This window comes from Salvelinus sp. IW2-2015, linkage group LG25 (genome assembly GCF_002910315.2).
Source record: "Salvelinus sp. IW2-2015 linkage group LG25, ASM291031v2, whole genome shotgun sequence".
Lineage (NCBI taxonomy): Eukaryota > Metazoa > Chordata > Actinopteri > Salmoniformes > Salmonidae > Salvelinus > Salvelinus sp. IW2-2015.
In genome coordinates this window covers 5,010,366-5,030,381 of record NC_036865.1, presented here as the reverse complement: position 1 = coordinate 5,030,381, position 20,016 = coordinate 5,010,366, and the positions used below count along the sequence as shown (strand labels likewise).

The 20,016-nt window shown below is 43.0% G+C and overlaps 1 protein-coding gene across 1 annotated transcript in view; it reads right to left on the bottom strand.

Moving 5' to 3' along the window:
- fam204a (family with sequence similarity 204 member A) overlaps positions 1 to 19,756 on the bottom strand; it is a 36,110-nt gene extending 16,354 nt beyond the window's left edge. Inside the window, exons 1-5 of the mRNA XM_023970252.2 lie at positions 19,339 to 19,756; positions 18,830 to 18,920; positions 18,308 to 18,350; positions 17,792 to 17,894; positions 7,510 to 7,599 (exon numbers count right to left, since the gene is read on the bottom strand). Of these exons, the coding sequence (XP_023826020.1) occupies positions 7,510 to 7,599; positions 17,792 to 17,894; positions 18,308 to 18,350; positions 18,830 to 18,920; positions 19,339 to 19,596 (585 nt within the window). The 5' untranslated portion in view covers positions 19,597 to 19,756. The remainder of the gene's footprint in view (positions 1 to 7,509; positions 7,600 to 17,791; positions 17,895 to 18,307; positions 18,351 to 18,829; positions 18,921 to 19,338) is intronic.
- Positions 19,757 to 20,016: the final 260 nt, after the last annotated feature.

Sequence of the window (20,016 nt, the reverse complement as noted above, 5' to 3'; positions counted from 1 at the left end):
GAGCAGTGAATTTCAAACATAGATTCAACCAAAAGACCAGGTAGGTTTTTCAATGCCTCACCAAGAAGGGTACCTATTGGTAGATGGGTAAAAATAACAATAAACAGACATTGAATATCCCTTTTAGCATGGTGAAGTTATTACATGTTGGATGGCGTACCAATACACCCAGTCACTACAAAAGATACAGGCTTCCTTCCTAACTCAGCTGCTGGGGAGGAAGGAAACTGCTCAGGGATTTCACCCTGAGGCCAATGGTGACTTTAAAACAGAGTTCAATGGCTATTTTCACCTTTATGAAATAATGGGAGATGGGAGAAAACTGAGGATGGATCAACAACATTGTAGATACTCCATAATACTAACCTAAWTGACAGAGTGAAAAGGAGGAAGCCTGTACATAATAAAAATCTTCCAAAACATCCTGTTTGTGACAAGGCACTAAAGTAATACTGAAAWAAATGTAGCAAAGCAATTCACTTTTTGTCCTGAATACWGTGTTATGTATGGGGCAAAWCCAATACAACACATTACTGAAGCATAGTGGTGGTTGCATCATGTTATAGTTATGCTTGTAATTAGGGATGCACGATATATCGGTGAAGATATCGGAATCGGACGATATTAGCTAAAAATGCCAACATTGACTACCGTGCATACCTATATAACGTAGGTACATGACGTAATGACAACYCGTAAAATTTTGCGCTACACGTGCAACACAGCATTCCTAACCTAGCCCACAATATCTGCTGTGTGGTTCGAGCATTCAACAAGCTGAGCAGTCATTTGAAAGAGTAAGAACATTTCAGCGAGAAAACTGAAAGGTGAAATCCATTAACTCCAAGATAATGGAATTCATTGCCCTTGACAATCAACCGTTCTCTGTCGTGGGTGATGTTGGCTTTCGCCGACTGGTCAAGCACCGATACACACTACCAAGTGCGCTATTTTTCAGCTGTTGCCCTACCGGAGTTACACAGTAATAGCATCACTGCTATTAACCTTCACGACTGACATTTGGACCAGCGATATAAGCCCCATGAGCATGCTGAGTCTGACAGCACAGTGGGTTGTCGAGGATTTTGTATGGAGGAAAGTCGTATTTCATGCTCATGAATGTGCTGGTTGTCATACCGCTGCTACCATTTCAATGGCATTTGAGAACATGTTTGAAGCTTGGAAACATGAACACACTAGCAAGCTCCATTCGAACAACTGGCAAGACAAATAAGCTRGTCAACTGCGCATGTAGCAGACATGATACCCTCTGTCATGGCATTGAAACGCCTGCTCAACAAAACTGCCGACAGGCTGTGAACAAGCGATTCGGTGGCATTCTCTCTTTACAGTGTACTGCTTTACTGCTACCATGTTCGATGCTATGTACAAGGACCGTTACTTCGATGCAGACTAGAAACAGGGTTTACGTGAAATGTTACATACACAGCTGGACAAGATGGAAACGGACACAGTGACAGTGTGCACCGAGGAAGAGAGGCCACGGACAGACAGAGCTGAAACTTCACTGCTTGACATGTATGATGAAATCCTGGTTGAGAATGAAACGAATGGTCCCCATTTACCAGTAAAACAATCAAAACGTATTTCTTTCACTTACTTGCTGTGCTGTTTCGTTGTTCAGTCGTTTCATTCTCAACCAGGATTTCATCATACATGTCAAGCAGTGAAGTTTTATGTAAATGCCAACAAAATAACTTTTTGGTCAGTGTGGTGTGTGTGTAACCTTTATTTAACTAGGCAAGGCAGTTATGAACAAATTCTTATTTACAATGACGGCCTACCCCGGCCAAACCCGGACGACGCTGGGCCAATTGTGCGCCGCCCTATGGGATCCCAATCACAGCCGGATGTGATACAGCCTGGATTCGAACCAGGGACTGTAGTMACGCCTCTTGCACGGAGATGCAGTGCCTTAGACCGCTACGTCCATGTGTGGGTTAACTATTTAACTGTACTAGAATGCTTAAAAGGACAAAAAAAAAAATGTAATGTCGGTTATTACTTTCGTTTTTTGGGGGGCAAGGAAAATATCAAATATCGGCCAAAAATGTAATATCGGTGCATCACTACTTGTAATCGTTAAGGACTGGGGAGTTTTTCAGGATAAAAAAAGAAATGGAAACGAGCTAAGCACAGGCAAAATCCTGGATCAGTCTGCTTTCCACCAGACACTGGGAGATTAATTCACCTTTCAGCAAGACAGTAACCTAAAACACAAGGCCAAATCTACACTGGAGTTGCTTACCAAGAACACAGTGAATGTTCCTGAGCAGCCGAGTTAGTTTTGACTTAAACCTACTTGAAAATCTATGGCAAGACCTGAACATGGTTGTCTAGGAATGCTCAACAACCAATTTGACAGAGCTTGAAGAATTTTGAAAATAATAAATGAATGTTGCACAATCCAAGTGTGGAAAGCTCTTAGAGACTTACCCAGAAAGACTCACAGCTGAAATTGCTCAGTGTGAATGCTTATGTAAATTACATATTTTTGCATTTCATTTTTTAAATTTACCCATTTACACACAATACCCCATAATGACAAAGTGAAAACATATGTTTTAAATATTTAAATCATCCATTTTGAATTCCGGCTGTAAGACAACAAAATGTGGAGTAACATGCTGACCAGACCGGACACGTCGCGTGCGTGAGCGTCGCAAAATACATTTAGAAATCCATGTTATTCAATTATTGCGTCTGCGTTGCCAAGGGCTAAAATAGAACTCCTTTCTATTTCTGACGCAGATCACGCTGAAAGTCCTGCCTCTCCCATCTCCTCATTGGTTTATAGAAGCAGGTACCCACGTGCCATCTCCTCATTGGTTATACCRATGTGGGTGATTGAAAGACAAACTGTTTTGCCGGTAGTCATGGTAATACTATGAAGGTTTAGATGCCAATCACCATATAAGTTCAAAGATGAAAAAGCCTGGAAGGAGGAGAGATGACTAGAAATTATTCGGTTGGCCGTTTTATGTGTGGATTTATTGGCGGAATAGAGGAGCTTGTGCATTTCAGGTAAAATAACAACTCAATSTTTATATCCCAGGACAAATTAGCTAGCAAGTGCAAGCTAACTAGCTAAATTGCCATACATGTTTAATGCTTTTCGACCTGTCCCCCAAATTAATGTCATTGGTTCAGAGTTTGTTTTGCTATTTTAACCTGCGTGTCGTGATCGCGTTTGGTGTAGGGGGACAAAATGAATTTATGCACGATAGCGCACGCGCGCAGCCGGTTTGGGTTCCGTGTTAGTCAAGGGATATGAATACTTTCTGAAGACACTGTACACACTGTCTCTGAAGTTGGAGACTTTTATCTCCCTCAACAACTTTAAAAATCTGCTATCCGAGCAGCTAACCGATCGCTGCAGCTGTACATAGTCCATCTGTAAACTACCCACCCAATTTACCTACCTCACCCCCCATACTGCTTTTATTTATTTACTTTTCTGCTCTTTTGCACACCAGTATCTCTTCTTGCACATGATCATCTGATGATTTATCACTCCAGTGTTAATCTGCTAAATTGTAATTATTRGATTTATTGCCTACCTCATGCCTTTTGCACACATTGTATATAGATTCTCTTTTTTTTCTACCATGTTATTGACTTGTTTATTGTTTACTCCATGTGTAACTCTGTGTTGTCTGTTCACACTGCTATGCTTTATCTTGGCCAGGTCGCAGTTGCAAATGAGAACTTGTTCTCAACTAGCCTACCTGGTTAAATAAAGGTGAAATAAAAAWAWWTAAAAAACATGGCTGACAGACTGAAAAGTGTATGCTGTAATGATCAGCGTTGGGTAGGTTACTTTCTAAATGTAATCCGTTACAGTTAATAGTTACCTGTCAAAAATTGTAATCAGTAACGTAACTTTTGGATTACCCAAACTCAGTAACGTAATCTGATTACATTCCGTTACTTTTAGATTACTTTCCACTTAAGAGGCATTAGAAGACAGAAATGTTACCAATTGAACAACATCTATTGCAGGATAAATCAATGTTAAAGTTTACATAGCTGGCCATTTGATGTTAAATTTTACTTTATGGGTTGGTTATGTAGGCTTCTTCTAACCCATCTCTCTCTACTACATATAATAATAAGATTCCATTATATCTTTACATTATAAACCAAAGTTAACAGAATTCTAGTCATTCCAATCAATGTTATACCCCATGATCTTCAAGAACAGGACTTGGAAATATGGAAGTATAGATTAGTCAAATTGTTTTACCTGAGCATGGCCCTAAATCTAAGGACTTATTACATGCTGACCAGACCGGACACGTCGCGTGCGCGAGCGTCGCAAAATAAATTTAGAAATCCATGTTATTCAATTATTGCACCCACACTGCTTGCGTGCGCCAACGAGCGTCTGCGACGCCAAGGGCTAAAATAGATGTCGTTCCTATTTCTGACGCAGATCGCGCAGCAAGTCCTGCCTCTCCCATCTCCTCATTGGTTTATAGAAGCAGGTACCCACGTGCCATCTCCTCATTGGTTATACCCACGTGGGTGATAGAAAGACGAACTGTTTTGCCGGTAGTCGTGGTAATACAATGAAAGTTTAGATGCGATCACCATATAATTTAAACGATGAAAAAGCCTGGAAGGAGGAGAGATGACTAGAAACGATTCGGTTGGCCATGTTATGTGTGGATTAATTGTCGGAGTAGAGATCCTTGTGCATTTCAGGTAAAATAACAACTCAATGTTTATATCCAAGGACAAATTAGCTAGCAACAGCAAGCTAGCTAAATAGGACAAATTAACATTAGCTAGCAAGAGCAAGCTAACTAGCTAAATGACCATACATGTTTAATGCTTTTCGACCTGTCCCCAAATTAATGCCATTGGTTCAGAGTTTGTTTTGATATTTTAACCTGCGTGTCGTGATCGCGTTTGGTGTGGGGGGGAAAAAATAAATGTATGCACGATAGCGCACGATGGCYCACGCTCGCAGCCGGTTTGGGCAAGGTGTTAGCCAGCCCTACTCTGTTGTTTATGATTTTGTTGTCATGGAGGACTGACTGCTCATTGATTCGATTTGAAAAATAAATGCTGCGCTCATGGAATGGCATGCTTTGAGCACTACTGAAAAGTGCTATTTGCATGTGAAAAATGTATGCCATATGCTGCATTTGCTATAGGCCTATTGTTTACCTCTTTGTTGGTGACACTTTGGGCAAATCCACAAATGAAACATTAACAAAACGGTCGCCCCGCCTCTGTTTTGGTAAAAAGCTGAGGGATGGGCCTGGAGAAATGTAACTACTCTCAGAATAATAGACAGAGCTATGGACGCAAGGACTGACCACCCATTATATATATATTTTTGTTTTAACCATGTTATGAGGCTATACAGTGTTTGTTTACATTTACAATATTTAAAACATTGGAGTAAAACAAGCTTATATTTTGGGTTCTCATGGAGTGTGACAGTTGAACTAAGCACATGAGGAATGTATAAGTTATATTCGTCAAGAATCAATGGATATATACACTACCAGTCAAAAGTTTGGACACCTACTCATTCAAGGGTTTTTCTTAATTTTTTACTATTTTCTGCATTGTAGAATAATAGTGAAGACATCAAAACTATGACATAACACATATAGAATCATGTAGTAACCATGATGAAGGGAGTAGTACACAGCGTTGTACGAGATCTTCAGTTTCTTGGAAATTTCTCGCATGGAATAGCCTTCATTTCTCAGAACAAGAATAGACTGACGAGTTTCAGAAGAAAGATCTTTATTTCTGGCTATTTTGAGCCTGTAATCGAACCCACAAATGCTGATGCTCCAGATACTCAACTAGTCTAAAGAAGGACAGTTTTATGGCTTCTTTAATCAGTACAACAGTTTCAGCTGTGCTAACACAATTGCAAAAGGGGTTTCTAATGATCAGTTCGCCTTTTAAAATGATACATTTGGATTAGCTAACACAACGTGCCATTGGAACACAGGAGTGATTGTTGCTGATAATGGGCCTCTGTACGCCTATGTAGATATTCCATTTTAAAAAAAATCAGCCGTTTTAAGCTACCATAGTCATTTACAACATTAACAATGTCTACACTGTATTTCTGATCAATGTGATGTTCTTTTAATGGACACATTTTTTAGCTTTTCTTTCAAAAACAAGGACATTTTTAAGTGATCCCAAACTTTTGAACAGTAGTATATATTATTATATATAAATTTATAAATCCAAAAATAGATGTAGCAACTACAGATTGTCCCTTTAAATCTATCAAACTTGTGCAAGTTTGAGCATGTTTCCATTAGGCCTATGGATTTTTTTTTATCAGTATCAAATTAGATTGAGCAATAAAAGCCCCACTTTTATTCCATTGGCTGGGATCCACACTATATAGCTGTTGCAAGAGCGCATTTTTCACTGGCTGTCCATTGGTTACAAAAACAATGATTGATAGGCAGCTTAAACTTCTTGAATTCAACCATTATTGTGTTCAAATACACATTTAGATTTGTGAACAGCCATCCACAACAACCACAATCTGTAAGGCGCAAATAGCTAAATGAGAGAGCAGCAGTGTGATTCACATCAATGTGCTATGTAGATACCAATAATAAGTGATATCCGTAGACTACACCACTGCGGTCATCCTTACCTCCAAGCGTTTATTAAAACTGGATAATCTTTGGATGCCGACAACAGTCACACTATTGGCTTGGACTGTAGCCTACAAAAGCCTATTCCTGCTCTTTCCCTGCAATCCATCAAACACATTTGGTGTGTCATCATAGTGGTCTCTGACTTGTGGTCAGATTCGCTCAGCCGGAACAAACTTAAACTTGCGCCTTTTTTCAACGCCAATTTAAATGTCATTGAGAAAACAGAGAAGTGTCAACAACAACAAAGAAATCCCCAAACATCCTTTCCGAATTCTAAAGTAATCATCTAGTTTTTCAAAAGTATCATTAACATCAGTGCTTCTATAAGAGCATCACATCTCTCACTTAATACAATTCAAGTTGTGACAATTGAACATACTGTAATCGCCAACTATGAAAAGTAGTAGCGGTGTCTTCTTAAGCGCAATTATGGGTGTGTGGGCAACTTTTTCTGCTAAATTAGCTTCAAACCGCTTGATCCCCGATGCCTGCCGAGACGAGTGGTTTCGAAACTGCAGGCAGTGCATTTAGGGACGTGTGCACTTCAAAGGTATGAAACTCGCACCTTGAGAATGTTTTAACAGTTGGCTTGAAAGCAATGTAGACCTTCATTAAAAAGCTGAGCCAAAAGTGCTTTTGACACTGCCGAACTCCAAAACTAAGGGGGAGGGCTTTCCATTAACTCAATGGGAAAGGGCTGCAGGACTTCTCAATTGCGGGTGCCTGTGTGTGTTTTTGTTCCCCTATGTCTTTGCAGGAAGAAATGGCCGCGGATCCATTAGTTTGATTTGTCACAGCGGGAGCGCCCCAAAGATCTCTTATCAGTGCAACGTACCTCTCGAGTGGCGAGTCTGTCGCTCATCTCCTCCGCCTTCCCAAAGTCCCCTTCAGCGATGGCGCTCTCTATGCTCTTTTCTAAGCTGGACTGGAGAGAAGGGGAAAATGTAGTGATTTTAGAAATAGAAAAGGGGGGGGGGGGGGGGGGGGAATCAAAGAGTAACTTCAAAAGTCCCCTGGGCCTTATTTTTAATATGATTGCTATTACTACAAATATGTAGATTTTCCTTCACAAATGAAAACCTTTTTGATTGGATATTAGTGGGGAAATCTTCAAAAATGCTACTGGAGATTACCAAACATTATGTGACTCTTTAATTACACATTTCCATTACAGGCTGGAGCAGAGGAGGGAGCAAAGATGCCCCTGGTTACTGATGGCAGGGGTGGTTCTCCAAAAAAAGGAGACTATCTGAAGAAGTAGAGTTAAGATCATTTCTTCAATAATTTCACAGAACGCATGAAAGCGAGATGTTGTCATTTTAAATTAGGGGAACCCTCTCGGAAGCATCTTCAAACGAATGAGTCAAGGACTCAGGTTGTTTATAGACGCACACTCATCCCTCAAATTAATTTGGACAAAGACGGCAAGCTGAGCCTAATAATGGTATGGCAATATAGTAATAATTACAGAAAAACAAATAAGAAATCTACCTCTATTACTACCATAACTTTACAGTGGTCTATTTGCTGGCAAAGTGGCAATGTCACGTTCCAAATAAAATAGTTTGTAAATGGGATTTCAATGTGTCACATTGGGATCAACATTTCAAAATGGTTAAAAAAATGTTTTTAAATGCAGTTCCACATGTGTCCATACAGGAATATAAGTGAATCTGCCAAATTGGCAAATCACTTTGCCTAACAACAGCATAGACCTAGGACTAGCAGTTATATCCTTTAAAATTGCAGAAGTAGAGTAATATGGACACCAAAAATGTATTTGTCATGTAATTTCATAACCAGTTCATGTTGTGAAAAATGGCCTCTAGGCTACTATCTTGTCATTCTAGGTAACACTTCACTTGACACCCAGCGCCATGACACGTTACGACACGGTCAAAACCATGTCATAATGCGTCATAACACCTGACATAACATGGTCATAACACTGTCAGGACACATATTTAGACCTGTTGTGAAAAATATGGCTGGTTATGACAGTGTCAAAACCCACAAAACCTACTACACAAGGCAAAACATTCCATTACACCATAAACACACTGTTGACAAGTAGTCCATGTTATATGAAACTGTCTGAAATGTACCATATTAAATGATCATTGTAATTGCGCACACGTTGATGTCAGACATGCAACTAGCCCAATAAATCAAACTTTATTTGTCACGTGCGGCGAATACAACAAGTGTAGACTTTACCGTGAAATGCTTACTTACAAGCCCTTAACTCTTCTTGAACTGCATTGTTGGTTAAGAAAGTATTTACCAAGTAGACTCAAATAAAAAGTAATAATAAAAAAGTAACACAATAACAACAACAATAATGAGGTTATATACAGGGGGCACCTGTACCGAGCCAGTGTGCGGGGGTACAGGTTAGTTGAGGTAATTTGTACATGTAGGTGGGGGTGAAGTGACTATGCATAGATAATAAACAGCAAGTAGCAGCAGTGTACAAAAGGAAGGGGGGGTCAATGTAAATTGTCTGGTGGCAATTTAATTAATTGTTCAGCAGTCTTATGGCTAAGGGGTAAAAGCTGTTGAGGAGCCTGTTGGTCCTAGACTTGGCGCTCTGGTACCGCTTGCCGTGCGCTATCAGAGAAAACAGTCTATGACTTGGGTGACTGGAGTCTCTGACAATTTTATGGGATTTCCTCTGACACCGCCTATTATATAGGTCCTGGATGGCAGGAAGCTATGCCCCAGTGATGTACTGGGCCGTTCACAGTACCCTCTTTAGCGCCATATCAGGCGGTGATGCAACCGGTCAGAATGCTCTCGATAGTGCAGCTGTAGAACCTTTTGAGGATCTGGGGACCCATGCCAAATCTTTTCAGTCTCCGGAGGGGGAAGATTGTCATCGCAATGCCCTATCCCATCTGGACAAGAGGAATACCTATGTAAGAATGCTGTTCATCGACTATATCAGCATTCAACACCATAGTACGCTCCAAGCTCATCATTAAGCTCGGGGCCCTGGGTTGAAACCCGCCCTGTGCAACTAGGTCCGGGACTTCCTGACGGGCCACCCCCAGATGGTGAAAATAGTAAACAACACCGGCACTTTGCTGATCCTCAATACAGGGGCCCCACAAGGGTGCGTGCTCAGCCCCCTCCTGTACTCCCCTGTTCACCCATGACTGCGTGGCCACACACGCCTCCAACTCAATCATCAAGTTTGCAGACGAAAACAGTAGTAGACCTGATTACCAACAATGACGAGACAGCCTACAGGGAGGAGGTGAGAGCCCTGGAGGAGTGGTGCCAGGAAAATAACCTCTCCCTGAACGTCAACAAAACAAAGGAGTTGATCGTAGACTTCGGGAAACAGCAGAGGGAGCACCCCCCTATCCACATCGATGGGCCCGCAGAGGACAAGGTGGAAAGCTTCAAGTTTCTCGGCGTACACATCACTGACATTTCTGTGTGGACCTCTAGTTGTGCAAGGGGACATTGCCATCCTGAAACAGGAAAGGGCCTTCTCCAAACTGTTGCCACAAAGTTGGAAGCACAGAATCGTCTAGAATGTCATTGCATGTTGCAGTGTTAAGATTTTCCTTCACTGGAACTATGAAAAACAGACCTAGACCATTATTCCTCCTCCACCACCAAACTTTACAGTTGGCACTATGCATTGGGGCAGGTAGCGTTCTCCTGGCATCCGTCAAACCTAGATTAGTCTGCCGGACAGCCAGATGGTGAAGCGTGATTCATCACTCCAGAGAACGCATTTCCACTGCTCCAGAGTCCACTACTGACTACTGCGACGAGCTTTACATCACTCCAGCCAACGCTTGGCATTGCACATGGTAATCTTAGGCTTGAGCGCGGCTGCTCGGCCATGGAAACCCATTTCATGAAGCTCCCGACGAACAGTTATTGTGCTGACGTTGCGTCCAGAGGCAGTTTGGAACTCGGTAGTGAGTGTTGCAACCGAGGACAGACAATTTGTACGCACTACACACTGCAGCACTCGGCCGTCCCGTTCTGTGAGCTTGTGTGGCCTACCACTTTGCAGATGAGACATTGTTGCTCCTAGATGTTTCCACTTCACAATAACAGCACTTACAGTTGACCGGGGCAGCTCTAGCAGGGCAGAAATGTTATCAACTGACTTGTTGGAAAGGTGTCATCCTATGACGGTGCCACGTTGAAAGTCACTGAGCTCTTCAGTAAGGCCTTTCTACTGACAATGTTTGTCTATGGAGATTGCATGGCTGTGTGCTCGATTTTATACTGTCAGCAACGGGTGTGGTTGAAATACCCGAATACACTAATTTGAAGGGGTGTCCTCATACTTTTGAATATATAGTGTATGACCACTAAGCACTTCTGGACATAAGATCGACAAATACTAACGTCGATTTCGACTTCAACTCGAATCAGCTGTTCATACCGGACCCTATTCCTTTGTTCCATGGGCTACCAAAACGACGTAGGCATAGACGCGGGAGACGAGGAGGAGTCCTGGTGAAATTGAGGCAAAGAGTAAAGCGAACAGCGCTCCTGTCTGTTCCATTGGCAAATGTCCAGTTACTCGAGAATAAGATGGATGAGCTTCTTTTCAGAGTCTCCTGCTGCTTTAAGTGTGAGGGAAATCTCAAGCTTTCATTCACCTGATATAGAATCCCTCATGGTAAGCTGCAGACCCTTCTATCTACCAAGAGAGTTCTCATCCGTAATTATCACAGCTGTCTACATCCCGCCCCAAGCCAACACCACTCTGGCACTCAACGAACTGTATGGGGCCATAAACAAACAAGAAATTGCTCACCCAGAGGCAGTGTTTTTGGTAGGCGGAYAATTGAACATGGGAAGACTTTAAACCGTCCTACCTCACTTCTACCAACATGTCTCATGAGCCACTAGGGGCGCTGAAACTCTWYYKCKKRTMMWWMSKWTTRRMMMGGMWYYAWWAAAAGGCCCTCCAAGCAAATCTTACCCATGACTCCATTCTCCTGCTTACTGTTTACAAACAAAAGCTCAAACAGAAAGTACTAGTGARGTGCTCAATACGGAAGTGGTCAGATGAAGCAGACACGAGGCTACAAGATGGTTTTGCTAGTACATACTGGGATGTGTTCTAGGCAGGGAATAAAACTAACACCCGCCACATGCAGGTAGATTTAGGTATTGGCGGGTAAGAATGTCTATTTTATCAGCCACGTTGGCGGGTGGTCAATTTGCAGTGCTCTACAGTGCAAGCGTTACATTTGCGAATAAAAATAACAAAAAGTCAAGTATGTGCAATTGTGCGCCGCCCCTGGGACTCCCAATCACGGCCGGATGTGATGCAGCCTGGATTCGAACCAGGGACTGCAGTGACCCCTCTTGCGCCGAGATGTAGTGCCTTAGACCACTGCGCCACTCGGGAGCCCCAATAGCATTGAGGAGTTTACCACAACAGTCACGGGCTTCATCAATAAGTGCATAGACGATGTCGTCCCCACAGTGACTACAAGAACGTATCTAAACCAAAAACCATGGATTAAAGGCAATATCCGATCTGGACTAAAGAACAAACGGCTTACAAGGAACGGGACARGGACACATACAAGAAAGCCCAATACAACCTCCGACGAGACATTAAACATGCGAAAGGACAATATAGGAAGACGGAGGGATCCTATTACACCAGTTCCGACGCTCGTCGTATGTGGCAGGGCCTGCAGATAACGTATTACAAAGGGAAACCCAGCCATGAGTTGCCCTGCGATGCAGAACTACCAAACGAGCGAAATGCCTTATACTCGATTKGAAGAATTTAACCCTGTGACTTGAGTGAAAGCCCCTGTTGTTAAGGATGACTGTGTGATRTAGCTCTCCGTGGCCGATGTGAGCAAAACATTTAAACAGGTTAACAAATCACAAGGCTGCCGGGCWAGATGGAACAACAGGGCACGTTCTCAAAGCATGCGCAGACCAGCTGGCAAGTGTCTTCAKAGACATTTTCAATCTATCCTTGACCCACTCTGTAATCCCAACACGTTTCAAGCTGACCACGATTGTCCCTCTTCCCAAGAGCTCCAAGGTAACCTGCTCGAGACCCTGGGACTGAACCCCTCCATCTGCAACTGGATCCTGGACTTRCTGACGGGACGGCCCCAGGTGGTGAGGGTAGGCAACAACACCTCCGCCAAGCTGACCCTCAAGATGGGGGCCCCTCTGGGGTGTGTGCTTAGTCCCCTCCTGTACAACCTGTTCACCCACGACTCCAACACCACCATCAAGTCTGCTGATGACACGACGGCGGTAGGCCTGAGGGAGTTGGTCTTAGCAGTGTGGTGACAGGACAACAACCTCTGCATCAACGTCAGTAAGACCAAGGAGCTGATTGTGGACTATAGGAGAAAAGAGGGGAGAGCACGACCCCATCCAGATCGACGGGGCTGTTGTGAAGCGGGTCGAGAGCTTCAATTCCTTGGCGTCCACATGACTAAATACCTAACATAGTCCACACACACCCACACAGAGGGTTGTAAAGAGGGTACGTCTCTTCCCCCTAAGGAGGCTGAAAAGATTTGGCATGGGCTCTCGTATCCTCAAAAAGTTATACAGCTGCACCATTGAGAGCATCTTGACTGGCTACATCACCACTTGGTATGGSAAATATATCGCCCTTGACCACAAAGTGCTACGGAGGGTGGTGCAGACAGCKCAGTACATCACTGGGGCCGAGCTCCCAGCCATCCCGGACCTCTATATCAGGCGGTGTCAGACACTCCAGCCACCCAAGCCATAGACTGTTCACTCTTTTACCGTCCAGTAAACGGTACCGGAGCATCGGCTCTCGACCCAACAGGTCCAGGGACAGCTTCTACCCACAAGCCATAAGACTGCTAAAAAGCCAGACTGATAAATAGTCAATTAATGGTACCTAAACTATCTGCACTGACCCTACAAACACTCACTATTTGACCTAGACAGTTTGTGTGTATGTATTGATGTGTAGGCTACATGTGCCTTTTTTAAATATGACGTAGTTATGTTCTTGTCTATTAATGTTCTGTATTATGTAATGTTTCATGTTCTGTGTGGACCCCAGGAAGAGTAGCTGCTGCTTTTGCAACAACTAATGGGGATCCCAATAAAATAACACTAGACTATATAAACCAACCATATACACACTCACACTACATTGACACATACACACACACAATCAAATCAAAGTTTATTTGCCGCATGTGCCGAATACAACAGGTGTAGACCTTACAGTGAAATGTTTACTTACGAGCCCTAACCAACAGTGGAATTTAAGTAAAAAAATWGGTATTAGGTGAACAATAGATAAGTAAATAAATTAAAAACAGTAAAAAGACAGTGAGAAATAACAGTAGTAAGGCTATATACAGTAGCGAGGCTATATACAGGCTAGGTTAGTTGGGCTAATTGAGGTAATATGTACATGTAGATAAGGTTAAAGTGACTATGCATATATGATAAACAGAAAGTAACAGTAGCGTAAAAGAGGGGTTGGCGTGTGGTGGGACACAATGCAGATAGTCCGGGTAGGCAATGTGCGGGGGCACCGGTTAGTCGGGCTAATTGAGGTAGTATGTGCATGAATGTATAATTAAAGTGACTATGCATATATGATAAACAGAGAGTAGCAGCAGCGTAAAACGGGTTGTGGGGGGTGGGACAATGCAAATAGTCCGGGTAGCCATTTGATTACCTGTTCAGGAGTCTTATGGCTTGGGGGTAAAACCTGTTGAGAAGCCTTTTGGTCCTAGATTTGGCATTCCGGTATCGCTTGCCATGCGGTAGTAGAGAGAACAGTCTATGATTGGGGTGGCTGGGGTCTTTGACAATTTTTAGGACCTTCCTCTGACACCACCTGGTGTAGAGGTCCTTGATGGCAGGCAGCTTAGCCCCAYTGATGTACTGGGCCGTACGTACTACCCTCTGTAGTGCCTTGCAGTCGGAGGCCGAGACGTTTCCGTACCAGGCAGTGATGCAACCAGTCAGGTTGCTCTCGATGTTGCAGCTGTAGAACCTTTTGAGGATCTGAGGACCCATGCCAAATCTTTTTAGTTTCCTGAGGGGGAATAGGCTTTGTCGTGCCCTCTTCACGACTGTCTTGGTGTGTTTGGACCATTCTAGTTTGTTGGTGATGTGGATACCAAGGAACTTGAAGCTCTCAACCTGCTCCACTACAGCCCCATCGATGAGAATAGGGGCGTACTCCACAATCATTTCCTTTGTCTTGATAATGTTGAGGGATAGGTTGTTATTCTGGCACCACTCCACCAGGGCTCTCACCTCCTCCCTGTAGGCTGTCTCACCGTCGTTGGTAATCAGGCCTACCACTGTTGTATCATCAGAAAACTTGATGATTGAGTTGGAGACGTGCGTAGCCACGCAGTCATGGGTGAACAGGGAGTACAGGAGTGAGCTGAGCACGCACCACTGTGGGTCCCCCGTGTTGAGGATAAGCGTGGCAGAGGTGTTATTGCCTACCCTTCCCACCTGGGGTCAGCCCATCCGGAAGTCAAGGACCCAGTTGCACAGGGAGGGGCTCAGACCCAGGGCCCTGAGCTTAGTGATGAGCTTGGAGGGCACTATGGTGTTGAACGCTGAGGTATTCCTCTTGTCCAGGTGGGATAGGGAAGTGTGCAGTGTAATGTTGACTGGATAGGGAAGTGTGCAGTGTAATGGTGATTGCGTCATCCGTGGATCTGTTGGGGCAGTATGCAAATTGTAGTGAGTCTAGGGTAAGGTGATATGGTCCTTAACTATCCTCTCAAAGTACTTCATGACGACAGAAGTGAGTGCTACGCGGCACTGCTCATTAAGTTCAGTTACCTTCGCTTTCTTGGGTACAGGAACAATGGTGGGCATATAAGCAAGTGGGGACAACAGACTGGCATAAAGAGAGATTGAATATGTCCGAAAACACTACAGCCAGCTAGTCTGCACACGTCAGAGGACGCGGCTTGGGATGCGGTCTGGGTCGGCAGCCTTGTGAAGGTTAAGACGCTTGAAAGTCTTACGTCGGTCACGGAGATCGGGAGCACACAGTCCTCGTGAGCGGCGTGGGCCCACGTCAGCGGCTAAAGTGTTGTTTTCCTCTAAGCGGGCGAAGAAGATGCTTAGCTTGTTCAGTAGTGAGGCATTGGTGTCCGCGACATGGCTGGCTTTCCCTTTATTTATTTACCCCTTTTTCGTGGTATCSATTTGGTAGTTACAGTCTTGTCCCATCGCTGCAACTCCCGTACGGACTCGGGAGAGGCGAAGGTTGAGAGCCGTACGCCCTCCAAAACACAACCGAGCCAAGCCGCACTGCTTCTTGACACAATGCTGGAGGAAACACCATACACCTGGCGACCATGTCAGAGTGCACTGAGCCCGGGCCCGCCACAGGAGTCGCTAGTGCGCGATGGGACAAGTAAATCCCTGCCGGCCAAACCCTCCCCTAACCCGGACGACGCTGGGCCAATTGTGCACCGCCCCATGGGTCTCCCGGTCGCATCAGGCTGCGACAGAGCCTGGACTTCTAGTGGGACAGCTAGCACTGCGATGCAGTGCCTTAGACCACTGCGCCACTCGGGAGGCCTCGCTTTCCCTTTTAATCCATGATTGTCTGGAGTCTCTGCCACATGCGTCTTGTGTCTGAGCCYTTGAATTGCGACTCCACTTTGTCCCTGTACTGTCGTTTTGCCTCTTTGATTGCCTTACGTTGGTTGGATTAGTTTTAATCATCACAGTAGGAACAACATCCTCTATGGACTTTCTGATGAACCAAGTCAGAGTCAGTGTGTCGACACTATTCACAGAGGCAACCCGGAACATTTCCCAGTCCACGTGATCAAAACAGTCRTGAAGCATAGATTCCGATTGGTCAGACCAGCATGAATTTGATTGAACATAGCTATGTTCCCCCCTATATCTTAATGTAATCACATGAAATTGTTTTGCAGATTATTATCAATGACTTATTAACAGCTGTAACAAGTTGTCCACCGCAGGAAARTCTCACTGGTACCGTAAGTTTATAGAAAGACCCAAATAGATTCTAAATGTCTAGCGTGTAATTGACTTAGGCCTAACATTGTTTGTCATGTCAATATGTAAATGACATTGATCACTAATGAGAATGTTTGAAAAATGGAGGAGCAAGGCCTTCTCGTTATGTTGACTTCACAAGTTCTGTTTAATTTAGCTTCTTGTTAAATATATCTTATCCATTTCAAAGTAGGCCGTTTTTGCTGCAAAAACAGAGCAAAAACTAAAATTGATGGTACTTTCAGATAAACGGAATTGAAATAACACTCCAAATAAGCATTACGAGAACTTCCAATTGAATTAGGGCAAATTATACACACACTTAGATAGTATTTTGCTTGCACGACAATTTACATATCAAAATATMTATGTCTCTTTCTTGTTCTATTACACCAGATTTATCAAGTACACAGATGTATTTCTAAATGGATTCAAGTAAGAAATTAACTCATTTGTCCAAGAGTTTCTTATTAGGGTTATTATTAGGACACACACACACACACACAACAGCTATTCACATACAATTTCCTTCACAAAGACGCAAGGCTGAGAGACACTAAAACAAAAGCAGGCGAGTGTATGTGATGCCATTTTCTATACACCTTTTCATCAAAATGTAGGCTAGTGCTATGTAGGCTAGAGTCATATCCATGTAGGCTAGATCCATGGGCCTGACAATTAGGCTATTCAAAGTGTGAGAGGCTATGTTATTGTGCATGTACTGAGTGCACTCTGAGCTTTCCACATACAGTAACACGGTGAGCAGGAGCTGTCYGGTTTCTGTATAGACATTCAGTACAGACACTTCTCTCTAGAGCAAATCTACATTTTACTTTAATCTCAACCCCAAAAAAGTGGAATGGAGAATCATCCCAATGTCAAGATTAAGGTAATCTCATCATTAGAATGTAACACAATCGTTTATATTTTACACAATGTCAGGTTTGAGTCTAGAAACCTCTTAAGCCGCCTGTCATATTTAATAAAACAATGAGAAGTTACACAGGTATGGATACAGAAAGACAGAACATGTTCAATGCTTTTGCCATAACTTGATGGCATTAGACACAGGCAGACTTTTTTTTTTTTTTTACCTTGGGAGCAGGCTTGTAACAGGCAGGGGGTTGAAATCTATCATTGATGCCAAAGTACTGCGTCAGCCCATCCCAATGCTTGTCATGCTCTGCTCGAGGCMCTCTGGTGAAGAAGAAAAATTAGTGTTCATGTTTATTATCGGTTCAGGACAAGACTACAGCATATGTTAAGGCTATAAATGGGTGCTAAGTACCAATCAAATTTTTGGAATGCCCGGGTAGAATAGGCTTTCAGTTAGGCCTACACCAACAACAAGGCTATGTCCCGATTCTCCACCCTTTTCCATAAGTGTGCACGTGGACACTCCTTGTCATGGATTTAAAGCATAGGATTGGTGTAGCCTAAGCATTGGCTGGAGGGAGTTTCCATGCATGGAAGTGTGCAAGCTCTAATGCGCACTTTGGGAGAATGGTGGAAAATTGGGACAAAGCCTTTGAAGACTCTTTAGTAGTTAGTGGAATACTGTATAGAACTATGTTTGAACAGATTTTGTGATACATTTAGGCCTACGTTACCCTTCATTGTTTGATTCCATGTTCTTAGTCCCTGATTCATCATCTGTTTAGTGACATGAAACACAAAGAAATGAATCTTGTCAACTCCAAAATCACCCAATTTTACAGTCCGTCGTATTGTGTCATAACTCATGGCCTCAGAAATATTAACGTACACTGTGATCATATCCAAAACAGTGAAAAGAGGTAGACCGGCTGACTATTTCTTTCAGTGACTTTCAATGGAATAGTATATTATTTAATTATGTTCCACTCAGATCCATTCCAGTTCAGCTTTTATAGGCAAAAGACTAACTCAATTATAATACCATTTTGAATTTAACAAAGGAACACAGCACTTTAACAAAAACACTAACGTTAGGGTCATGAGACACTTKGAATTTGGACACAATGTGAACCCTCTTCTTTCCACATTTCCATTATTTCTGGGATAAGTCAAGTAGGTTACATCTGACCAGGGCAAAGACGTCCTGGATCGTTATCTTTTCAGTGGCTGTGTGGTTAAAAAGAAGTGCAATTGACCTTTCTTATGTCGTCGTCTTCCCCGCTGTCTTTTTTTGGGGAGCTTCATTGTCTTGATCTCGTCTTTTTTCTTCTGTAGCTCTTTAAATCTCTAAAGAACATGAAGTGTAACCATTCATTTTAGCAACAACAATGTACGCAACAAAAGCATTTACCCGAATCATGAAAATCTCCCTTTCAACAGTTGATGAATTGTGTGTAATGTGTATATGGTAGAAAAACATAAAAATGTAGCTTTACAAAGATGAGTAAGCTTATCCACATTTGACTTGCTTTTGAAAGTGGCGCTGATCCTGGGAAACGGGAATAAGTGGTATAGCCAAGCAATGCAGCCATTTTGTTATAACACGTTATTGTTTTCCATGCAGGTTTCATCATTCATGGACTGCCTATCCAAAAGTAGTAGGGGGGTGCTATAGAGTATATAGGCAACATCGCTAACTAGCTAGCTAGCTAACGTTAGCTTGATATGCAACACCTGACTAGCAAGCATAACATGTGTGACATACTTGCCACTTCTCCTCGGAAATCCCGGGTAAGCAGTCCAACGACTTGTCATGTTCTATGACGGGCTGTGTATGAGAAGAACTTGTGTCTACAAGTGTCCCACAGTTTTCCTTAAGACCACGCGGAAGTCCAACTGCACGACATTTGTTTGAGGCTAACGTTTTGTCTTGATCTGCAACTACACTTTGTCCTTGGTTGTCCTCATCATCTGAACTAATTTCAGCATCGCTCAGACCTTTCGGTAAAAGTCCGCTATACATCTMGAGAATGGCAAATCAACAGCAACTCTGTTTATAACATGTTAGTCATAATCCAAAACAAACTGACATTTWAAAAATGCATCGAAAACTACTTGAAGCGTTGTAAACATTTTCACTTCCTGGTGGACATTGTGACTCTTGCAAAACAACTGCGCCGATTGGGAAAAACAATATAGTCTCTACCAATGAAAACTGTTCTATCGCTGCACTAAAGCCGATGGTTGCGTTTCAGGTCGTCTTTATTACAGTCGCGCTGCGCATCTCAGATTATTGCTGAGATGTTGAACGATTGTCCCTCTCAGAATTAACCTAATTATAGAGAGATAACCACCATAAATGTGTTGGTATTCCATGGTTAGTTTAAAATACATATCCTATTGCTGCTATTGTATTTTTCAAAAGGTCAGCAATTTTTTTTAA